This window comes from Sciurus carolinensis, chromosome 3, assembly GCF_902686445.1.
Source record: "Sciurus carolinensis chromosome 3, mSciCar1.2, whole genome shotgun sequence".
NCBI lineage: Eukaryota > Metazoa > Chordata > Mammalia > Rodentia > Sciuridae > Sciurus > Sciurus carolinensis.
This window is the reverse complement of record NC_062215.1, coordinates 175863253-175889115: the sequence shown is the minus strand read 5'-3', so window position 1 is coordinate 175889115 and position 25863 is coordinate 175863253. Positions and strand designations below refer to the sequence as shown.

At 42.4% G+C, this 25863-nt stretch overlaps 1 protein-coding gene across 1 annotated transcript in view; it reads right to left on the bottom strand.

Moving 5' to 3' along the window:
- Positions 1-25863, bottom strand: part of Dis3l2 (DIS3 like 3'-5' exoribonuclease 2) — a 356804-nt gene that overhangs the window by 134930 nt on the left and 196011 nt on the right. The window contains 1 exon segment of the mRNA XM_047544162.1: positions 2899-2978. Coding sequence (XP_047400118.1) covers positions 2899-2978 — 80 coding nt within the window.

The following is a 25863-nucleotide window of genomic DNA, read 5'->3' as shown; positions in this document are numbered from 1 at the left end:
GACTGGTAGAATTCCTTCCAAAGCTGAGCTTCCATGAGCGTCAGTAGCACCCACTCCTTGGCCTTCAAGCTAATTACAATGTACTGGTGAACAGTGGTGGGCCACTGTATTTTTTAGACTTGACATCTATGTCTTGTACCTAATATGAGACAATAGTAAAGTCCTGGGAATACATCTGAACTCTATGGAAAAGGAGAATGAGGACTAGGTATGCTCTATATGTCTGAATATTTATTTTTTCACAAAATTGTCACTCAGATGACTTCAATGGAACCAAAGAAAAGTAGAACTTTTATATAGTATTTCTTTAAATAAACATGGCTATAGATGATATAAATAAGCCCAGAAAACATTATTTGCTTTTTGAAACATTAAACACATTCCTCTAAGCAAAAATTGACATAAACTGGTAACTAACGGAAACTAAGCTTAGCCAACCTTACCCCAATCCAAACTGGAATTGACTTTTCACTTTTCATCTCCCTGGATAAATGGCCCTGGCAGAAACTGCTGTCACAAAGGCCAACTGTATAAGTGCCACCATAAAAACCCTTGACTGGCCACCTGAGGCCTCTCCTGACTCTTCCCTGGCTCCTTTCCCATGTCCTTCTGCAGCAGCCCTGCCGAATGAACAGATGTCAACTGCCCCTCTGTAATGCGGGACGCTGAACAGATGGAAGGTGTCTGGTCACCTGGTGCAGTGGGCTACTGGGCAGCTTGTGATTTGTGGCACCTCATAATTTCTTTTATTGCAAAATTTTTTCATTATAAAGCTATTATTACCACATTACAAAAATTTAGAAAGTAGAGAAAAATCACTTACGATCCCATCATCCTAATAAAATTACTGTTTGCATCTGGGCACGCTGCTTACCCTTCCTCAGGGCCGCCTGCATCTGTTCAGCTTATTTTCTGCCCACCTCCTCTAGAAAAGACGTGCGGCAACACCCACGAATACGCATCCTCAGACAGACACCTCACGCAACACACCCTCCCACAGCTGCGCAGGCTCCTCAAGCACGAATTTCCATGCGTGGGCTCCAGCTCCCGCCCCCTAGACTAAGACCTTGGTGCCACCTTGGCTCCTCTCTTCTCCCACATGCAGCCTCACAGGTTTCTGTCATTATCCCTCCTCACATCTGTCCACCCAGCCCTGTGGCTTCTGCGCACAGCTCCAGCCAGGTCCTCCTCCCCCCGCGGACTGCAGTGTGCTGCTGATCTGCTTTGCTGCCGCTTCCTCCTTCCCTTTTCCTTCATTTTGCACTGCTAAATCATTTTCCTCATTTTTATTGACCTCTTGCTAAACAACATCTATGTGGCTTTCCACTGTCTGATAAAGAAAGAACATTCTCTGATCTGCAAATGTGCCCCCAATTTACCTTTCCTGCCAAATCCTTTACTCTTGCCTCCACAAAGACTCTGCTGGCACACTGATCGCTAGACATGAAGTTGTGCTGTACAGAGTGGGTGGGGCAGAGCATGAGCCAGTTCCCTGGCACTCCCTGCAAGGTCAAGGGTTCCAGGACAGCAGAGATGGGAAAACAGGTATTAAACTGCTGCCATTAACAACTGTAAAACTAGACAGAATAAATGAATCAATTGTTTTCAAGTATTATACTGTTAGCAAAGCAGAACTGTGACCCAGGAGGGAAGGTGGTCCAGGGGCCACACTGAGGCTCAGGGAAGTAGAGTCTGCAGAAAGTGGGCTGCCCGAGTCTCTGCATGCACAAGAGGTTGCTCAGAATGTAAGGAGTCAAGCCACTGTTCACTTTTGTAAATAAGCTGCTCCAGTTTTGGATTGCAAATGTGTACTTTCTCTAAAATTTCCACAGGAATTTTAAGGTTTATCTCCCTTTCAATTTCTTTAATTGAAAATAGGGTACCGTGGTTTCAAGGGGGTTCCTACTAAAAGAAGATAAACACATTTTAGGCAGTGGTGTTTCTGTCTCTCAGCCTTCCACCTGCTGAGCTTCACTGCCTTTTATAGCAGAGAAGGGCCACACACAGACCCAGTGGAGGTTTGTGTCGGGGAGACGTGAACACTTTGCAATGTTCAATGCTCTGCGGCAGACTGAAGACAGAAGGGTTGGATTCTCCCCATGGGCAAGCCATCAAAGGCCATGTTAGTGCCCAGGCCATCTCTCTGAATGATCAAAGTCACAGCAGTCAACCAGACACCATTCTAGAGAGGCAGGAAACAGCTGGAGACTGTCAGCAGCACATCTAGGGCATGAGGAAGGGAACCGAGGGCCTTACCCACGTCCTCACACCCTGCACACTTTCCTTCCGAGGGTCAGGTGCCGCCTTCCTTCTACTCATTTCCAAAGGCTGCTGTCCTCAATCCTGCTCCTTCCTGCCTAGCAACATTCCCAAAGAATGTTTGCAGAGCCCCTAACAGTTTGCCTATTGCAACCTGCTGGGCAGCAGGAGCAGTGAAGACCTAGCTGGGTCTGCGGCTCAGGCATAGACAGGCACTTCTTCAGGAAGATGCTCCTGCTGCCCACAGTGCAGTGTCTTGGGAGAGAACCCCTTCAATCTCCCCGAGCACTAAAGGACCCCTGGTCTCTCTGAACAGAGCTTCAGGGGCCTTCCTTATTTAATTCCTTACACCCAGACTGCAACTTCCTGAAGGGCCAAGGCCCTCATTGCTGCCTCTTCCAAGGCCTAAGAAGGGCCCTGGTGAGAAGACATTTCTCATTCTCACCCTCACCAAAGTCACCACAGAATCACAATCTTAAGATCACATAGCTGTGCAGGCTCAGAGGCCCATGGTAAGTTCAGGAAAAAGCAAACTCAACCTTGCATGTTCTGTTGCCCGGAGAGCACCAACAGCCAGGCAATACACACAGGTGTGCAGACTGCCTGCTACCCAGAATGGTATAGAAACTTCCATCCTACCATCAGCCAGTGGCCTGCAGGAGAGGGCATCGTCGAGGTCTCGGGCAGTTGATGGGTCAATGGTGAAGATGCAGTCTTTTCTAGGAAAGATTTAAGATATGATTAGTAATGGCACAATAATAGAAACTCTTCTCTACCATAGTACAAAATTCATGAACAGTTAATTTTGCACAGATACTCTGTTATGTAGAGCAAAGAGGAATTTCTATCATCTCTCTCTGAGAAGGGAGAAATGTGAGGCTAAAATGTGAAACTGGGGAGAGACAAATGGGTGAGCACCTTCCCCTCTGTTTTGGGAACTGGCACTGACTTCTCCTCTACCCTCGGTGAGAGCAGGTGAGGGAGGCTGCTTCCATTGCTTCCATGAAAGGTGCTTTCCAAGAAGGGTCCTCTGAAAGAGGGCAGGTCCTTTACTAAGTTACCCTCTGATGGTCAGTTCTTATTTTGCTTTCCCTTCTCCAGAGCTGATGGGAACCTCTTCTTCGAGAATCTGTTCGAGGTGGTTATTCTCCTTTTCCCCACCCAAACCACCCAGCCAGTAAATACCTAAACATGCTGGCAGCAGCCGTCCCCACTTCTCTGCCCAAGTTCTGCCTGGACACTGGAGTGTTCCACAGTAAGCCCTCCTGCCCCTGCACGGTACTATCAGCACTGCCTGCTCCCATGGCCCTCGTTCTGAGCCCCTCCCTTTCATCTTCACTGTCACTGAAGGAAGGCCACCACAGCTCTGTCTCCTGATTCACTGGCACGGCTGATGGGCCCTGCTGGTGCTGAACACAGTTAGGTATATTCTCTCCTGGGGTTGCTACTCTGCTTAAAACTTCCCCAAAGCCCTACAAGGCTGCCAAGCTGCTCCAGCGCAGCCTGCTAACCTCTCAGGGCCTTTTAAAAATCTGACCCTGTACTGCCCACTGCCCTTGATCCCTCACACTGCTCCTCCTGCTACCACAAAACCTCAAGTCTAAGACAGCATTAATTATAAACACACCAATGATTCAGTGATAGCTTTCCAGGGAAGTAAAAACCCCACTGTAATAAATACAGACAGTGATTTTAATGGAGGTCAGACCAGAAATGTTGACTGTTAAAATGAAAGGAATCTTAAATAGTAAATATATAACTAAACTGTGATACAGTCCCCCAAGGAAGAGGACCCGGCAATGAATATGAAGAAAACTACTTATACATGCCCCAGATTGAATAGATTCTGAAAAATTAAGAGTGATAAGACAGCAGATCAGTAGCTGCCAGCGTCTGCAAAAGAGATGCCTATGCAGGGGGACAGAACTTTGCTGATCTTGCTAATTAAGGGTGTCTAGGATCTAACACCTTAAAACTTATGGATGTTAGATTTATGGATTAATTTTCCCCTTTATGCTTTTTCATATTTAACAAAATTATTGCAATTAAGTATTCCTTTTGGAGAAAACTAACATTGTAGAGAATCTTCCATAATCAAAAAACAACCATGCATCGGATACATAATATTGCTTTTTTAGAGCATTTGGCACTCTTAGAACATTATTTTTTAGACTCCTTGTCCCTAATAGAGTCAATGGTTTTAAAATTATGGATCTGGCACAGTTATGTACCCATTGATACACTGAGAAGAGGAGGCAGGAAAAAATGGGTGCCATGCAGGAGGAAACAAAACATGTAGAGAGCAGTCCTAGGAAAGGTGGGTGTGTCATCAGGGGACCACACGCAAACTAAGTATCTCAAGGACAGTTACGTACACAGCGTGGGGAACACAAAGGCTGAGGCCTCAGTATTAACTAGAAATAATTTCTGTTCTCATATAAAAGGGACTGTGAAAAAGGGCACCAGAGGAAGAGAGAAACACAGGGTCCCCTGGAAAGCACACTCCAGGGCTGCGATCCTAGTGCCTTGAACAGATGCTGCGACTCAGAGGTGTCTGTTGAATGAACAGGCGGATGGACAGTAACAGGAAGAGCCAGGGAGGTGAAATCAATCCTGACCTCGTAGCCTGCAACATGGTTATGAATTGCTGAGGACCTTAAATGTGGCTCACAGGGCAGGAAGGAAGGTGTCTGCTCCTTGCTCTATTCTGTATTCCCCAAAAAAACCTAGCCAAAAGGTTTATATAGACTGAGTACTCAAAAATAAATACCTATGTAACCAAGGCTGAAATGTCAGGCAGGGTAGTAGGACTGTTTTGGTCCTTCTTTCATCATAACGATGATATAAGAAGTTAAAGGATCCTCTATATCAAAAAAAAAAAAAAAAAAAAAAAAGGAACAGTTATCCTGACTAGGCAAGGGGGTGGGAGCCACAGTTAACTAGTTTACTTGGAGGGTTAACTAGGAAGTTGTATCTTCTTATAATTATGTCTCCAGGCACTTTGAGATCTTCATTTCTATAGATACAGTGAATAAATGATAACGCCCACTAGGACATTTCCATTCTAAAACTGACCTAGCCATATTGGACAAGTGTTAAGTCTTCCATTGTTACTTGGTAATGTCCTCCTTGAGAGGAACCCCCGCCCCAACTGTTATGAGGAAAATATCAGACTAGCAATTCTCTACTATCTTTGGTTGTTGTTTTATCTGCTTTTAACTAGAAAGACAAAAGTCAAAACTAAAACTGACTTTGAGAAACAGTACTCAGTAAAGCTTGCTCGCTACACAGATACTACTCCTGGGGGGACTTCTTGCTTTAGGATACAGCAAGGAGAGTTAGAAGTACTGGTTTAATCATGAAATTGCTGATATTTGACTATCTTGGCCTAAAAATGGGTACTTCTGTGTGGTTCAACCTGAAACACTGTTAAAAATCATGAGTTCACATAAGCACTGAGATAGTTAGGGACCATCATGGTACAGAGCCCCTGCCTCTTCATCAATTATGAGAATGGCATGTGGAAAGGATGGGAAGACACCAGAGGCTTAAACCCCTAACCTGTCAGTCCTTAAAACTGGCATGCATTTATCCTTTTCTTTCTTTCTCTCCCACATTTCCCAGCAATCTTATCGCAAGGACCAGATCACCATGAAAGCCAAAATATCAATGACTTAACATCTCCAAGAATAAACGAAGTAACTATTGATCCAAATCTTTCATGTGGAAGAAATTCCTTAAAAACACACAAGACCCCCTAGCCCAACCAACCAGTGCTCAACAGGAAGCTGGCCCCCTCATCTCCTCAGGAGGACGCTGGCTTGTGTGAAATTAAAATTTCAGTAATCTATAAATAAAGGTTGATTAGAACATAGCCATGCTTTTTTTATATAACAGCAGGGTTGATGGAGACAGTATGCCTAAAACATTTACTCCATAGAAGGCTGGGGATGTAGCTCGCAAGTACAGCAAGTATCTAACACGCTCAAGACCCTGGGTTAAATCTCAGCATAAAAGAAAAAAAAAATTACTGTGTGGTCCTTAATATAAAGTTTGCTGGGTCCTGTTTAAGCTGAAGGTTTCCAGGTCAGATAAGTCTTTTAATTTTTTAAAAAGATCTTGTTATATGATCAGTTTGGGACATGTGGCTGATTTCTAATCACAGGACTTCACAGGGCCTTTAAAATGCTGGTATCGGCAGTTCGTGTCAGACCCACTTGCCCCTGGCACTTTTCTGCAACACAGCATCTCCCTGAATGAAGCAATGTTTACCCCTGGAGAAGCAATGGCTGCTCTGTGACACCTGACATACACTGGCTTTGCCACAGGTCTACTCCAAGGACACTGAGAGATGTCAGCCAAATGGTTACGCTGCCTACTGCAGGGATCTGAGCACCTGGTGTTCTTCCACGAGTGCTTACAGGCCAAGCTGGCACAGTGCAAGGAAATTTCTCTCCTGAGTGGATGGTCTACATCTTACAGGTGTATGAATATTGTTTCTTTATGCTCTGGCCACTGGAAACTCAGAAGACACTCAACTTGCCTCGAGAAGATATCGCTTACAGGTTGAAATTTATAAACCAACTTTTACCTAATGTTCATATTCAAAGATGCCTTTTGCCCCATTTCCTAATTTTAATAAAGTCATTGCATGATATATAATATCTGCAAATTGCCTGATGTCATTTTTGGAAAAAAAGCAAATATAAACAAATACATATGCACGTTGAAATATTACAACATTTCAAAATCATGTACTGAAGGGATGCTGGAAGAAAGAGACACACAGCATGGACTAATAAGAAAAGAGCTTCAGCACAAGACAACTGAGAGGCTCCTGACAAGGAACTGTATTACAGCAGTGGACTCCAAACTGGTGCTCACACGATGGAAAATTGGGAGAAGCAAGGGAACAGTGAGTGACCCTGACAAACCCCAGTCTTCAGCGCTGAGAGCCAGTGATTTAATTCGTTGTCATCGCCATGATTACGAATAGCCATGATGTTGTGCATGAGGGCTCCTTCTGGTTGTGGGCTGTGGCATCGGAGAGCTGCTGGCCTCAGCACTTGGGAGCCCAGCCCCATGGGGCGGGGTTGGGGGTAACGGGGCTGTGCACCATCCAGCTGTTATACTCTGTTAACATGCTTGGGATTTTACTGGCTCCTTTCTGGAAGGCTCACAACCTGCAGGGAGCAGCCTGGCCTGCCAGTTTTTAGAACCTGTGAGACCAAATATTTAAAGAGTTCCGCAACAATGGTTAGAGGGAAGCTAACCCTGACCCACAGAAAAGAAAGTGCTGGGTGGGGGAGGGAGAGAGCAAGGCTCCAGTTCATGAGGCTGCAGAATTCCAGTTCAGAGCAACGTTATGTAACCACAACTTCTGAAGGCACGTGACCAAAGGGCTTAGTAGAATGTTATTTAAAAAGTCACAGCAAACTTCTAAGTTGTTTGTTTTACTCAAAGCCATTGGTCCAAGTAACAAACACATGATATCTAAGAGCCTTCTACTAATCCCTTAAGACCCTGGTCCAAGAGCCCAAGGAAAGAAAAAAGCACCAGAAGAGTTCCTACTTCTTTGTTGCTCAACAACCCCTTCTTGACCCCACAACGCCTCTCTGCCACTCTTCAAGGTATACAACATCCCTACCCCCTTCAGCTGGAAGGCAGCTGTCTGGTGTGGACAACAACACGTACCCATGCGCCTTGTCACTATCTGTCCCTCTCTGGATTTTGGCTATGACCCCGACCACACCATTCAATATTGGTCTCGCCAGTCATGTTGCTGCCAGATGAAGCCTTTCTTCTTCTTCTTTACATGCTGCGACCTGAACCCAGGCCCAACGCACATCTAGGCAAGCACTCTACCACTGAGCTGCATTCCTAGCCCCCATTAATCATCTTGAAGCACATATATGGTCAAAACCCCTCACCAACTCCTCAACTGAACAAGTAAAATTTGGCTCAGTATTCAAGACCTTCCATGTGCTTTCTAGTTAGTACATGTACACTGGGTGCCAAACTTTTTTCTATATCCCTCCGGTGTTGAAATGTCACTTGAGGAGTTCCCATATGGAACCAATCTCCAAGGTAAAGAAAGCTACCTAGCTTTCAAAGGCCCGGCTGCCATCTTTCTCCAGGGAACTCCGTGTCTCCACAGAGTGGAAGCCACCTCTCCCCACTTGCCTGCCCATGCTTGTGACCTGATCCTCTGATGCTACCAGTCACTGCCCTTGGTATGCTGGTGACTGCTTATCACTAAGACAGGTTGAGCCAAATATCAGATCTGGCTCTGGTACTTGCCCTTCTTTGTGTCTTCCAGCACACTGAAGGTGTGCATGTGATGGGCAGTTGATGGACAGAAGAATGAACAAAGGCCAAGGGGCTCTTTAGAACTTTCCATTCAGTTTTGCCACTTGCCTTGGAAATACATTTAGGATTAGAACTCATGACTTCCTGGCCCTGATCCTGTGGTCACACCACAGTGGTTATTATTTCAAGGTGTGTCCTTTTCTGTCTTCATCCCATCTTCTTTTCTCATAAAACAGTGTTTACAAACTGCGGTTCAGGGACCACTTCCAGATTAACAAAATTTATAGAGGCCCTCCTCTGTCCGTGACTCTGGGTTTGTCTCCTTGCTAGCAAGCAGTTCTGGTGGGAAGGATCTGGGTCAATGGTGGTGAATGGGTGAAAAGGAATGGAAAAAATCTAGAAAATAACCTTAAGAGGATAATGAGTAAAAATTTTATTCCAACACTTTCTTCAATTAGATAGTATCACATTTTGTATAGAAAACCAGGAAATTTTATGTTAATCATAGCAGGAAAAACAGTCAAGGAGCTAGAGCACTCATCCATAGTAAATGTCCCCAAAAGCCAGCCAGCTGTGTGCTAGACCGTCTAGTAAAGTATGATGTTGAAGTCAGCTTAGCTTCTGTTTCCATCAGCTGGGATGATCCTTTAAGCCTAGTCTGTCCCTGCTGCTTCAGAAGTCAGACCCTTTCATTTTCTTGATGGCAGCTGCTGATATCTTAATGTCCTTTCTCACTCAGTTTCTGCTGGCAGAATGATGCTAAGGTGTCTGATACAAATCATGGTTTCCAAAACAGAAAAAGACTAAGGCCTATTAAAAGCAGAAAGCAACCCTGGTCCATGTGCCCCCAGCCTCTGTTCCCACTCCCCACTCAGTGATGAAGAGATACACGTGAGGTCACACAGTGGGCGGAAAGAAAGGACACAGTGCTCCGGGCAGGCCCTCTCCCTGACCAGAAATTTTTAGCTGTGGGTCCACAGAAGGGCCACCTCAATCTTTCACAAAAGTCTAGACTAAGTGAATGACTTTATCGGGTTCTTCTGGTTCCTCAAGAACAGTGAGCGTAGGGTTCCAGAGCCAATGGGAGCAATCTCCTCTGTTCCACTGTTTACTCATCAATCACTGAGCCACTTGGTGGTCTGTGCCTGGAGCAGAGGCCACAGGACAAGGCTGGCCTGGCTCTATGGGAGCCAGGGATGGGCCAGGAAGGCCACAATTTAAACCAGAGAATACATTCAAAATAACTTTCTTCCCCTCAAATTCCGTTTTGAAAAATGTTCAGCTTTCAGGGAAGTTGAAAGAATGGTAAAATGAAAATCCATATACTCCTCCTCCAGACTGAGTGGAGGTCAGTCCTTTGCCATTGTTTGCTTTTATCGTTCCTCTCGCCCTCCCTCCCTTCACGTGTCAGGCTCTTTCCTTTCACATCTTGAACTACTGACATCGTGGAGATGGAGCTGCTTTACCCTCCTCCCCACCAGACTTCCACACCTCTCATAACAAGGAAGCATTCTAATACCGCACCACTGTGCTGCTACCCGCCAACGGCTAACCGGTCCCTGTCACCCAGTTTACAGGTTACATGCCAGTGTCTTCGGTTGTCCCCCACAAGTCTCAACACTGTCTTCCTCCTGAACCAGGTTCTAACCGGTTCACATGTTATATCCTGGCATTTGTAGCTCTTTAGTCTGTTTAATGCCCACCTGTCTTTTAATATAGCATTGCTTTTTTGAAAGAGGCCAGATGTCTTGAAGAATGTTTCAGATTCCGATTTATTGGTATGTTTCTTCAAGGAAGGAGGAAGAGAAGAGGGGACAGACATAAACCAAATGTGATAAAGTTAATCTCCTCGTTATTTCCTATAAGCAGGAGACTTGATTTAAAGGCCTGATGAGCGTGAGCTGAGCACTCGGCAGGGTACTTCCTAGGTGAGGTGCGAAGCATCTCTTCAGAAGGTACCCTGTCAGCTCGCCTGACGAGATTAGTAGGTCAAGGAACTAACAGCCCAATCGGCCTATCTGAGCTCCCTGTTACCTTCTGTAAATAAGTCATCTACAGAAAGAGACTAGGAGAGCATGTGAATATCCAGTTATCAGAAAAACTTTCAGTCAGGGGTTTCAGCATCCATTGATGGTTTTTGTCTGATCAAGCATAACTTTGTAAGTTGTAAAATGATACTTTTTTAATCCTATAATACCTTCTGCATTTATTTGCTGGCTCTCTTCTGTTATAAGGGGCTTTTAATCAGGTGTGGTGGTGCACACCTGTAATCCCAGCTACTCAGGAAGCTGGGGCCGAGGATCATAAGTTTAACACCAACCTCAGAAACTAAGTGAGACTCTGTTTCAAAATAAAAAATAAATAAAAAGGGCTGGGAATGTATTCAGTGGTAGACCACCCCAGGTTCAATACCCAGTATCATTGAAAGAAAAAAAAGAGATTTTCCTGTAGTGCCACCAACGTTTTTCTTTTCTTTCCTTCTTTCTTCTTTTTCTTCTTTTTTTTTTTGGTATTATAGTCACTGACTTCTTTCTTTTTTAAATTCAATGTGTTATAATCCAATACCACCACTATTCTTTTTGATATGTAAGCCATCTGAAATTAGGCAGGTGGGGGCCCTTTCCAATGACCTGTGTTCCTTCAGTATGTCCCCTCCTCCCTTGAGCACCTCAGTGCCTTCAGCACAAATGGCCCAGGCTCACCTGGCACATCCTGCCCAGCCCTGCTATCACCCACCTCACTAAAGAGCCCAGATTCCTTCTGGTTGGGATGGTACTTAGAAATCAACATAGGTGCACGACAGGCATGTTCCCTACTCCCGGGGGGACTTCTTGCTTTTAGGATACAGCAAGGAGAGTTAGAAGTACTGGTTTAAATCATGAAATTGCTGATAATTTGACTATCTTGGCCTAAAAATGGGTACTTCTGTGTGGTTCAACCTGAAACACTGTTAAAAATCATGAGTTCACATAAGCACTGAGATAGTTACGGACCATCATGGTATAGAGCCCTGCCTCTTCATCAATTATGAGAATGGCATGCGGAAAGGATGGAAGACACCAGAGGCTTAAACCCCTAACCTGTCAGTCCTTAAAAACTGGCATGCATTTTATTCCCTTTTCTTTCTTCTCTCCCACATGTTCCAGCAATCTTATCGCAAGGACAGATCACCATGAAAGCCAAAATATCAATGACTTAACATCTCCAAGAATAAACGAAGTAACTATTGATCCAAATCTTTCATGTGGAAGAAATTCCTTAAAAACACACAAGACCCCCTAGCCCAACCCAGTGCTCAACAGGGAAGCTGGCCCCCTCATCTCCTGAGGGGGAGGCTGGCTCGTGGGTTCACAGGGTATGCTCTCAGTGTGTTCTCACAGTGACAGCTCCATCCTCATTTTTACCCCTAAAGACCTGTCCCTGGTAAGAACACCTCTAAGAGAAAATGGAGACCATGGGGTTCCTTCTTATCCTCCCAATTCCACATTGTATCTTCCTTTTCTCTGTGACAACTACCAGCTACCTTATGGCCTCAGTACTCAAAATTAGTCTCAGGAGCTGGGTTGTAGCTCAGTGGTAGAGCACTTGCCTAGCATGTGTGAGGCACCTGGGTTCCATCTTCAGCACCACATAAAAATAATATATAAAATAAAGGTATTGTGTCCATCTATAACTAAAAAAAAAAAAGTCTCAGAATTATAATACCAATGAATGCCAGCAGGAGTAATGACCCTGGGAATCTTATGATTCTCTCTGCAGTTTTATCCTTAGAGAATATTCCATGAGGCATAGAATTAGAGGGCTCAAAAGTAGCTGGAATTAATTCTTTATGTGCTGGTATTACACATTTTGACAAATATTAGGTCAACTTGATTTTATTTACTTCAATTTAGAAACTTTATTACTTTTTACATTTAATTTTATTGTTGAATATTTTAAAACTTTAAATTATTCCAAAAGTTAAAATGCACTCGGAGAAGTTTCATTCCATCTCTGGCCTTCTAACCTGCTCCTCACCCCCTATATACAACCATTTCATCATTATTTCTGGTTTATCCTTTTTAGTTTTTGAGGGTTTTGCTTTAGACACACACACACACACACACACACACACACACACAAATATATATGTGTGTATATATATCATATAATATATACTTCCTTTGTCCTTCATAAATATTCAATATATAGATTTTCTTCTCACCTTGTTTTTTCACTTAACAATAAATCCTGAAAATCACTCCATATAAGTTAGGAGGCCACATCAGAACTGTCAGAGTTGGAAGTTTGCTCCAGTCCAAATTTGCCCCCCGCCCCAGGCCTCCAAATCAACACCTATGATCTGGATCAGCCATATCTCGAGCACCGGGGCTGGGGTGTGGGAAGAAGGGTTCATAGTCCCATCAGGCATGCATTCCATTTTAGACAGCTCTATCAGTATTTTCACAGGCAGAAGTAAAACATGACTCTGGTAACTTTATAATTCAGGACCTTTGGCTACAAAGAATCACTAACCCCTTTTTATACCATGCAGTCCTTCAAACATGACTTTTCCTAAGAAATATGCCAAGAGCTTTCTTGTCTAAAGTGTTGTAATTATGTATTATACTCCTTTTCATAAATTCTCACTCATTTTATGTCAAGAATAATGTAAGTTGCAGGAAACAGTGAACATCAACAGGGAGAAGGCGAGAGGTCAAGAACGAGGCGGCCAGAATTCCTTTATCCAACAAATACTCAGTGGGCACCTGCTGCTCTAGGTGTTTGGAACCCATTTAGTAACAGAAAAAGATTACCTACTTACATCCTAGTGGGGGAAGAGACAGAAAATAAAGCAGCACTGAAATTTGAGGGAAAAAAGAAAACAGTAGAACAGAGAAAGGGATGGGAGTGCTGCCTACGTGGTGGCGCAAACGACAGCGAGGTGGCCGTGGTGAGAGGCCATGGAAGACGACCAGAGGAGGGCAACGGAGTGAGCCACGGGCAACCTGGCAAGACAGATGAGCCAAGTAAGGGCACACAGGCCACGATCCGCCAGGTTAGTTTACCCGCAGGCACTGAACTACGTACCAAGAGCGTGGGTATAGAGGCAGACAACTTGGCTCTGGACTCCTTCACCTCCTGGCTTTCCAGGCCTAAGGGAGCAATGAGGGCAGCTGAGTTCTACAGGTCCAGAAAGTCTATCTGAAGCTCTCTCTGAATCTCTTTCTTCTTTTACTCTGGTAATAGTTTTTTCTTATAATCCAACAAAATAAAGCGGTTACAAGATTCTAGGAAGGTTCGAATATCTGAGCCCCTAAATCTAGAGTGTTAAAAGTTCAAACCTAAAAAGGTTTTGTACCGTGCAAGGTACGAAATCTCCAGAGTGGCATTTAGCTGGGAACTCAGAAGGGCTGAGCTGGAAGAAACTGGAGACTGAACCTGAGTCCAGGAAATGTGGGGTCTGCAGGTGATGTAGGGGACTAAGAATTGGCTTTCCCACCACACGAGTGGAATCTAGGGAAGCCCTTGGATAAAGTCCATTAGCATGGACCAGCACATACTGGCTTCAAAAGTGCAAAACTACAAGAGACCCCACTCAAGGCACATGATAATGAAAGACCTAGTATACAGAATAAGGATAAAATTTTAAAGGTGTAAGAGAAAAATATCATTACATATAGGGGGGAAATCAATTTGGATCTCAGTTGATTTGTCAACCCACACCCTCAAGCTAGTAGGTCCTGGAATAACATATACCAAGCTCTGAATCAACAAAATGGATGCCAAACACAAATCCTATAGCCAGCAAAATTAAGTTCAGATTTGAAGACGAAATAAAAACTTTCCATGATAAACATTAAAAGAATTTGCAGCAAAATTAAGCTTCAGATTGAAGATGAAATAAAACTTTCCATGATAAAAATTAAAAGCATGCACAACCAGAAAGCCTGCACTTCAGAATATTTTCAACAAATTTTCCATGAAGATGAAATGAAAAAAAAAAAAAAAAAGTGAAAACCAGTGAAGGGAGGAACTACACTAGAGGAATAGTTGATCAAAGGAGAAACTGATTCAAATAAAAAACTAGGAAAACCTAAAATGACCAGGAACACAAATCACATCTCAATAATAACCTTGAATATAGAAGCTCACCCCCAATCAAAAGACACAGACTGACAGATTAAAAAAAAAAAAAAAAGACCCAATAATATGCTGTCCCCAGAGACTCACCTCGTAGGCAAAGACATCCACAGACTGAAAGTGAAAAGATGGGAAAAATATATCACTCACCGGGATTGCTTAAACAAGCAGGGGTTCTATCTCTATAATAGACCAAGTTATACAAGCTATATAATTGTAATGATATAATTGCAATATTACCTTAATGCATTTTTAGCATCTGCAGAGGTGTTTTTTTGATAGCTCCCTTTCCATTGATCTTTTTTCTTGGGACTTCTTAATTTTTATCAACTTTTAGCTGTATTATTCTATTTCACATATTTCTGCTCCTATTCTTATTTTTTCCTTCCTACTATCTAATTGAAAATGATTTGATTGCTAATCTAGCTTCTTTCTGACACAAATACTTTGTTATAAGTGTTCATTTGAGTACTATTTTGTCCCAGAGATTCTGATTAAGATTTTATTATCACTTAGTTCAAAGCACTTTTTGTTTACTTTTCTTGTGCTTTCTTCTTTGATCTGTGAGATATTTATAAGCGTGCTGTTAATTTTGACATAGTTGAGACGTGGGGGTGGGGTTCTATATCTTCAGGTGATTGATTCTAATGTTATAAATCATGTAGGAAACACAGTCTGCATGATTTCAATTTTTTAAAATTTCTCAAACCTTATTTATGACAGAATATAGTCTATCCCTATTAATTTTCTACTTGTCATCTCGTGTATAGTTTTCTATAAATAACAAATAGGTCAAGGTGGTTGATAATGTTTGTTAAACCTTCTATATCATTATGTTTTCCAGCAAAGGAGGGGGTTTAAAATCTCCATATATGATTATGGATTTGTCTTTCTAGTTTATTAATTTTAACTTCATATATTTTGAAATTTTCTTATTAGGTACATACACATTAGGATTGTTCTACTTTCTTGAAGAAGTTACTCTATTATGGTTATAAAATGTTCCCCTTTATCTCCAGAAGTACTTTCTCTTGAAATTTATTTTATATTAATAGCTCTACTTCAGATTTCCCATGCTTATTTCCCCCTTCTTTTGCTTTTAAACCTATTGGTGTACTGATATTTAAAGTGTGATATTGTATAAAGCATATAGTTATGGTTTGTTTTTATACTTTTGAACATTTATACTTTTTAATATATTAAATTAATTATTGATTGTTGGAAAAAAAGAACACCTGACATGAAGGCTTGATGATGTACATTTGGAAAACAGGTCGAATAATCCTGCTGTCAGGCTCAGAGAGAGGATTGTTGGAATGCTTTTGTTGCAACTGTTCATTCTCTCATTTATCATACGGTACACAGCAACAGGTTTATTATTAACACTTTATTTGGCAATAAATAATATATATATGGAGATACATACATATATTTCCATATATATTTATATATCTACATCTGAATATATATATATATATATATATATAAGAGAGAGAGAGAGAGAGAGATAGATAAGATAGATTAGATAGATATGTAGATATGGCACCACAGGCAATCTCTTAGGTATCCCATTATGATTTTAATGTGAAATTTTCTAACAACAAATAATGCTGAGTATTTTCTCATATACTTACTTGCCATTCGACTATTCTCTTCAGTGAAATACCTGTTATGTTTTTTGTTAATTTTAATTGTATTATTTGCTAATTGTTGAGTTTCCAGTCTTTATATATTTGGTAAAAAGTATGTGTAATGCAAATGTTAAAAAAATGATAATAATAAAAAGGAGGGAAAATCTCCAGAGTATAAACACATTAAAGGCCTTCAACACGGTGGGAAATCTTGCTCTCATCAAAAATACTTTTTCCCTCAATGTCCTAGAAATGTCCCCAGAGACAAAAGGATTAAAATAATGGTGGTTGTTATTTTTATTCACATTTGTGGATGGCAAAACTAGACTCATAAGAAACTAAGTAATTTACCCAAAGTCATGGGACTGCAGAGTTATGATCCTATCAACACTCAGAAGACAATACCCCATAGTAAAGCTGTTAGGAAGCTGAGTTTCTCTCTCCTCTTTTCCTGTCTTCCTGCCTCTGCTTCCTTATCCTTCCCCAAGGCAGGACATAGAAATCAGAACCCCTTTCATTCCAAAACCAGCCATAAAACCTAAAATACTACTCTAATGTTCCCTTACTTTTCTGTGTAAAATTGGCCATGAAGAAATTCTCTGACCTACCTTATTAGATTATGGATCTTTAAGACCCTCAATTCTAGGACAGGGATCTGCCCCATACCCAGGAAAGAAGGAATGTTGAACAGAGAAGAATCTGGACAGTCCTTGCTGGGTCCCCCTTGGTCTATTAGTATGAGGTCACGTGCTTTCTGACCAGTCATAAAAGCTATCCAAACATACAAATGAATAGTTTACCCTGACACTTTGAGTAGTCAGTCTGAAAGGCTGTTTCATGTGCAACTAAAGACAAACAACTTCTCTCATCTTCTCTCTTGTTTAATCTGGTTTTGTCACAGAGGTATCATCCTCGACCCTTTATGATGAGCATGAAAGGGATCGCCTTCATTTTCTGCACCTACAACTCAAGAGGACAGGAATCCACCAAAAGGGAAAATGTTTCAATACCAAGCTGTGATATCCTCTATTCCACCTTGATTTCTAGACTAAGATTTAAATAACTTAAAACATTCTATCTGAAGTGATATATCCAAAATCTCTTTAAGAAAAACCTTCTCTATGCTTGGCTGAATTACATTAACTTCATGTTAGTTAGCCCAGCCAAACCTGACAGCTTACTACCCTCAATCTGAAAATCCCACATCCAGAGCTCCGATTTCAAGTTTCTTCACACTCCTTGGTATGTCCAAGAAAGTCAAGTCCCAAGTACTTCCTTCAGAAGGGGTATACAAAAACAGGAAAAAAAGTAGCCAAAGAAAGAATATGTGAGGATATACTTTCACTTGGGGTGGGGGTACTTGGGTTGAATGAGGGGCTTTGCACACGCCAGGCAGATGAATACACTACACTGTGAAATTTGCTTCACAATTTCCAGAAGCAATATAGTTAATGTATAAAATAAAACTAAGTGTAACCAAATCTTAATAAGACTTTTCCTGAGACTAAACACAATGGGGTAAAGGCCAAAATTTAACAGATTTAAATTCGAGTGGACGGAATTAAGAATAGTCACAAAGTCAAGGAATTAACTATGTCTAGACATCTCTCCTAGATTTCTATTTGAAGAACAATATATATATTTTTCTCATCCTTTGAATTCCCAAGCCAGGAATTTAGAACCTGCTGTTGAAAGGATCATCATCCTTAATTCTCCATTTATCAGGCTAAAATGCAAATGCAAGTGGTGAATGATTTCAACAACTCTCAGGGAGCATGCTGAGCTCACTGGGTAAGGGTTAAGCCACCCCTCTTTTTCAGAGCTGAAAAACAGTTGTTCTGATATGAGCAGAATCATCACAATGGTGCCAGCTCCCTTCTATAAAAGCTATACACATTTTTTGCACAAGTGTATGATTGTTATGGCAACCATAAAAATGGAACTATCATTCTTCAAATTACACACTACCCATACTGGATTACCTACATACTGTTTGTTCCTCCACATTACCCAGAATTTCTTTTCAGAAAATGCTATGTCTGTCCCATAGATGTTTAGGAGCAAGATAAAGTGGTCTCTTCAAAGGGAGATTCTACAACAATGAATCTTTCAAAGGCCTTGCTCTTCGCGAATTCTTGGCTTTCCTGTCAAGTCTTTTTATCCTTTGGTCACACGGTGGCCTCAAAATATTCCCCTCCCCCTAGGAGACAGAGGAACTGCCTAGAAAATGTATTCTCAAAATGAATGTTTTCACTAAGTGGATGATGTAGAAAGGTAATATTTAAGTGTCATGCAGTGTCATGGAGCAGTTCTGAAGTCACTGAGACCATTTACCAGCCTCAGTGAGCTAAGAGGCTTGTATAAGAGACAATATAGCATTTTAAGGAAATTTGCTCTGCTGAAAGGGGAAGGAAGACAAAGACCACCACCACGAATATATTTTTTTTAAATACCAAAATAAATTTCAGCTATATTTTCAGATGACCAGGGACTTTATTTTAAAGTGAATGAAACTTTGTAACTTTCAACAAAAGTAAGTATGGATTCTTTCTTCTCATTAACAGGGATAGCCAAGTCCAGCGTTTGTAAGCCTTGAAATATTCATCTTGGGCCAAAATTCTGTTCAGTGTTTGGAGTTGGTTTCTGTAGTTTTAAAGAAAGGTAGGCTGATAATGGCTTCCTGGTGGACTTTCCCATTAAACACGGAGGAACACAGAGCACTCCTGCTCCACCCCCGATGCCCGTCCTCAGGAGAGGAGGCAGGGACCCCCACAGCCTGCACCCCTGCCAGATCGTTGGCACTCTACCTCAGCCAGGCCCTTCTCGGGTCAGGGACCAGCCCAGACTTCATGATCCCACTCTTTTCCATTCCTACAGAAGCAGCTCACTACATCTGACTCCAGTCTCCCGTCTTCCTCCCTGACTTTCTCATCCTTTTAACACTTGGCTACTGGGATAAAATAAGTTCCTAAGACATAGCATTAAATTCTACTCCCAGCGGCAGAAACCCTCACTGGCTTCCAGCGATTTCTATATGCAATCCCCAGACTGGTGTTCAACATCCCGCGACCTGCCTCACTCGGCTTCTCCACTCTTCCTCACCCCTGTAACATGGGGCTTCAGCAAACCAGTTCTGCCAAAATATCCTGAATTGTTTTCTGGGTAGACTCACCATCTTTTCTTCTAGACTGGATTCTCTTTGAAAGAACTGTTTCCCTCAATTATATTCTTTTTAATTACAACAATAGTGAGAGAATAAATTTACCAAGTTAAATTTTTTTTAAAAAATCGGGCTTTTTGAACTCCAACCTCTGGAATAAAGGCTGATATTTATGAATGGTTCATTTGCCAGAAATGCCACCAAATCAGTGAGAATGAACTCACCTGGATGATTCCTTGGGACATGGCCTGGGAACACTGCCCTACAGAATTCTTGGTTTAGAACCAAGTCCTTATACTGATATCCAAGGGTAGGTGAAAGAGGGACCAACAAAGTGGGAAGAGGAAGAATTCAAGGGCAGAGAATGGTGTGAGACTTTGACTCCTCATATGGTAGTAACATGCCTGAATGATCATGAAAAAGAACGAGGGATGACATTTCATCAAGTATATCTGATGCTTTATCCTGTGCTAAGCACCATACATGTTCTTACATTAAATTCCACTGCAACCACATTAAAGATATTATCTGGCTGGACAAAGTGGCATCTGCCTGTAATCTCAGCAATCTGGGAGGCTGAGGGAAGGAGGATCAAAGTTTGAGGCCAGTCTTAGCAACTCAGCAAGGTCCTAAGCAACTTAGCAAGACCCTGTCTCTAAATAAACAAACAAACAAACAAACAAATAAATAGGCTGAGTACATGCCTCAGTGGTTAAGTGCACCCGGGTTCAATCCCAGGTACAAAATATCTGTTTTAACTTGAAAAGAAAATAGGGCTCAGATAAGCCCAAGATTAAACAACCTATTAAGTGGTAGGGTGAGTGAGGTTTCACAGCAAAATTTGCCTCCAAAATCTATATTCTTAGCTTGCCACAGTGGCACACAACTATAATCCCAGTTATTTGGGAGGCTGAGGCAAGAAGATCCCAAGTTCAAGGTCAGTTTTCAGCAACTCAGTGAGATATTATCTCAAAATAAAATTTTAAAAAGGGCTGGAGATGTAGTTCAGTGGCCAAGGGTTTGCTAGCATGCAGGAAGACCTGGCTTTAATCTAAGCACTGGGCGGGGATGGGGGGAAACCTACTATATTCTTTTATCTCATCCCTGTGATAATAGAATAATTTAAACACTTCAAACTCCTGGAATAGAAAAAATCCTGAATAACAGTGTCCATGAAGTCAGGCTTGAATGTAGCAGTGGTAGACACACTGGGTTTGATTTTACACACCCTCCTCCCACACCAGCACGGAGCCCAAACTGCAGTAGTCTGATCCTTGCCTGGAGCCTGAGTTGGAACCGAGAAAGGGGGAGAGAAAGAGGAAAGTGGGGTGGAAGGTTAGGGGAGAAATCGTTTCCCTTTGTATGGGCAGGTCAAGACAACAACTTGGTAGCTGCAGAGAGCTACTTGGTAGCTGAGGAGCAGGAAGCCAAGAGGACTCCTCCGAGTGAGGGGAAGAAGGAGGACTTACAGACGGCAAGGCAGAGAAGAGCAAAGTCTTTCTGGGTTTCCTGCCTTGCTGCAATTCCTGGTCCTGGCCCTTGGACTCTGGGAGACATCACAGGATCCTTAAAACAGATTCCCTCTTCCTACTTAAGTGAGCTCTAGTGGTTTCTGTTCTTTGGGACCAAAAAAAGTCTTAATTAATGCAACAGCTGTGGAAAGTTTCCTAGATGGCTAACTTGTCATGGCTTTCTCTAGTGCTTCCTTGTTAATGAAGCCATGACAGGCTGTTACAGTCACAGCTTCCACACTGCCCACTCCGGGAAGCACTCGAGCTCCCAGGGGTGGGGGGCTGAGGGAGGGGCATGTAAATCACCTTCGGGGGTTGGGGGTTGTCTGGCACGTGTGAGGCATTGGGTTCAATTGTCAGCACTACTATAAATAAGTAAAATAAAGGTTCATCAACAACTAAAGAACATTAAAACAAACCACCTTCAAAACCACTGCCTCTGCCATTTAAATTCCATAAAGTACAAGGCTATCACATGGTCCCCTGGCCACAAGGGACCTCCAACTCCTACTTTCTCACATGACGCAGGGCAAGTGGGCAGTGTTTCTCACTGAATTTTTATGCTTATCAAGGACTTGGGTTGAAGAAAGTAGACATGAGAGTGGAGGGTAAGAACTTCCAAGATGGCAGACCTGATTCAAGCCTCAGTTCTGCCACTCTCAGCCATGTGATGTCGGGCAAGTGACTGTACTTGTCTGTGCCACAGTTTCATCATCCACGAAATATGGACAGAGTATTTTGCAGGGTGGTTTTAATGACTAAATGGGAATATGGATGCATGAAAAGGTATAAAATAAGCATTCAATAAATGATATGCTTGGGTATATTAACAAAATTAGGGGAAAAATTCAAACTTTTGCATATGTTATTTTTTACAACCTTGAAATTTTTGGCCAATTACTAACAGAGATGATCTACTAGGGAAATGATTTCTTCTCTTATTGGGTAGGGTGGAAGAGACAGGAGAGGGACACTCAGTGAGGCCTACTATGTGCCCAGCACAGCCTTGGTCTGAGACAGTCAAGAGTGTGTGAGTGATTTAATATTTCAAAATAACTCTATTTCAAAAAGAAACGATTAAATATGACTATAGAAAAGGATAATTGAACACACATTTAAAGTATTGTTATGCTTGTGGGAACACTCCTATCCTAGGAATTCTAATTACATCTGAAAGACCACAGGAGAACTGTTTAAACAATCACAGCTTCAAACTCTTGATTCTCCCATATATGAACCCTGGGTAATTCCACTAAGCCACCTCCCAGGCAAGAACCATAGGCAGCTACGTTTGAGCCTGAGAAGGAAATCCACTGGAAGGAAAGCCACTTCACACACAGGTAACAGCTCTTTGCCTCTTCTGAAAGGTGAAGGACTCCAACGCTCATCCACACCAGGCAACAATGCTCCAACAGCTTGTTGGAATTCTTAAGAACCACTTTCTAAGCCAATTCATGAGCTTCACAAGAAAATCAGTGTACTGCTTTATAATTATACTTTTTTTTTTGTAGTTGGATTATCCAACTTGATCACCCACCTGATTTACCACCCTTGGCTCTGAACTGACTTGGCTGTTTTCAAAAATCAAATCCACCCTCAAAAGATGAAGATTTGCCATTGTGAAAATGTGCCTCAGGCTCTGAAGGCAATTTCCAAAGAGGAATCCAAAAAATGTGTATGTCGTCCACAGTTCCTCACTCAGCGCCTGCCAAGCTGGAATACTCCACCTTCGCAGAAACGTCCCGGATCCTGCTTCTCTCAAGCTCGCCCTCACCTCCCTGCACCGCAAGGCCCTTCGCAGAGTAGGTTTCCACTCAGGATCCACCTTCTTCCTCCCGCCCACCCCCTTAATGGACTTGAGCCAGTTCTGGCTCCATCACTCCACAGTGAAATATCCAACGAAAAAAAGACCTTGAATGTTCAGTCCAGTGACCTGAGTTCCAACTTTGTCCCAGATGACCTCACTGCTGCAGAGCACAGAGCAGTTCACCCTTGCTTGGAACTTGTCACCAGCCTTGCCCTCTCTTATCCTTTAATTCCTTCTAATGTCCATGTGTGGTGCCCCCAGACCCACTTTTCCTAAGAAGCTTCTCCCTATAAACGTGCAGCTCCTCAAGGTCTCTCCTTGGTCCTTTCCTCCAGACTACATGCTCACCCGCAGATCCTGACTCCCAGAAGGGCCTGTGCTTTTGTGCACCTAACTAGATATTTGTCAGACAAACTTCTTCCCCGAGTGCCAGGCCTATTTTTCTGACTCTAGTCATCTCTTTTAGTATCCTTGGCATGTAATATCCAAATTTTACAACATTTTTTCCCATCTAATAATTTTTTTGTTGGTGTCCTTTAACTTTTCATCTCTGATGCTATTGAATTTCACCTTGGTCTAAGGTTATCATTGGTAACATTTTTTTGATACTGGGGATGGAAGTTGGGGGCATTTACCACTGAGCTACAATGCTAATCCAATTTATATTTTTAAATTTTGAGACAGGATCTTGTTATGCGGCAAAGCCTAGCCTTGAACTTGGGATCCTCCGGAGTTCCTGGGACGACAGTGTGTACCACTATCAACCACAACCAGCAAGCTGTGGTACTGACACAATCCGAAAGCATAAGGTCATTAACAGTGTGAACTATTAATTGTTTTCTCCTTCTTCTTTTAAAGTAATAATAAGACAAAAGTATAATGAAATCCTATTTACATCCTCAAGGTCAAGTTCCAAGATTACCTGCATTTTAAAGCTTCCAAGTTCCTCATATTCTATTATCTGCTTTCTAATCCGTGTTTACCTGCTGCCTTTAAATATTTTTTGAAACTTTTGAGATACAGATTAATATGCAGTTATAAGAAACAACAGCAATGCTGTGTATCCTTTAACCAGTTTCCAATGGTAAGAGCTTAAAACAGGATAATACGATGTCAAAGCCAGGATATCGATAATGACACAACCAAACCTCATTTAGATTTCCCATCCCCCTTGCACATGTTTGCATGTTTATGTTCTATGAAATTTAATTACATGCTGGGTTCGTGTACCACATCACCTCATTCAGGATCGTAAACACAACCACCTTCTCAAGGACCCCTCCATCACACCTCCCTCCTGTCCTGCCTTCTGCAATCACTGGCAACTACTCATCTCCTCTCCAGTTCTAAAATTTGACTTTTCAAAAATGCAATGTAAGGAGACTGCTATGGTACGTAACCTCTGAGATCTGCTTTTCTCACCTAGCAGCCTTTCTGGAGATCTACCCTGGTCGCTCATGTCACTGTAGCTCCTCACTTCCCACAGCTGAGTGCCATCCTGTGGCACAGATGTACCAGTTTGTTTAACTGCTCACCCACTGAAGGACATCTGAGTGTTTTCAGCTTGGGGCTATTGTAAATGATGCTGTTATGAAAATCCATGTACAGGTTTTTGCAAGAATATAAATTTTCATTTCTCTGGGATAAATGCCCAGGAATAGCAATTACCAGGTTGTATAATGGTTATGTTTAGTTTTTCAAGAAACTGCCAAACTGTTTCCAGAGTGGCGGTGGCATTTTACATTTCCACTGGCAGTGTGCAAGTGATCCACATTCTCTGCATCCACAACATCATTTGGTATCAATGGAACTTCTCACCAACGTTGCCTCTTCTTTTCTTTTCAACATTCTGATAGTTGTGCATTGATATCTCATTGTGGACTTAGTTTGAATTGTAGACTGGCATTTAAGTTAAATGAAACAGGGACTTCCCATGAAAAGCAGGACTCTTTTAACATTAAGGGAGCAAAATACCTCAAGGGGGAATAAGACAGTCCAAAGTACTCCATTTTCGAGGACCAACGGACACAGCAGATCATTAGGAACTAAACAGTGAACCAGTCTATGAGGTATGGAACTAAGATAACACACCAGGAGATGGGTGGTTGAGAGGTCAGCTCTACCTTCTGAGACGACATGGTCAGCAGAAATACCAAGAGCCAGAGCCAGACAAGACAAGGACACTAAAATCAAACCCGCGGAGATAGGATAATAACCTGCCCTATACTAAAAACATTAGGAACTCTTCAGAGATAAGGGGCAAATTCCAGGGGGTGAAGGGCAAACACATGTGTAGAATACTCACTAAAGGAACCTAGAGTTACCTTTATTAGCACAGTGTTGGGGAGGACCTTTTCTGTGCTTTTGGTCCCCGGTGGAGACCTATGATGGCAATGAGCTGTGGATGGCATGTACAGCATGACGAGGAGCAACAGACATGGGGAAAGCTCCCCCACGGCCCCCATGGTGACATCAAGGGACTGCATCCGGCCTACCTGCAGATGCTGTAAGAGCTGCACAACCCTGTCTTCTGGAAAGCTGGCCTGACCCACCAACAGAGCTGCATCCCTCTCCTCACGGGAGCACAAGTCCCAGTAGAGTCGTGTCCACACTGACTGGATTCGTTTTATCAAAAGTGAGCCAAAAGTCCCTGTCTCTGACATCAAACAACTTTTAATTTGCTCATAATCCTCTTGGGTACACGTATTCTGGCCATTTCCACTGATTGCTTGTACACTGGGAGGCCGGAAGGTTCTTCGTGAATCCTACATGCTGGTTCATTGTTGGACATACGGTTCACAATATTTTCTTCCAGTGTGCAGCTGGTCCTTTCATCCTCTTCTCGGGTCCTTCACAGATGAAAGGTGTTTGATTTTGATGAGATCCAATTCATCAAACTATTCTTTTCTGGACTGTGCTTTCCATGTCAAAGTGTAAGAGCTCTTCACCCAGCAGCTTCTGAGTTTTCTCCTATGCTCATTCCTGTAAATTTTAAATTTCTGCCTTTATATGTAAGTCCTTGACCCTTTCTAATTCTAGCATAAGGCACAAAATTTTGGTAGA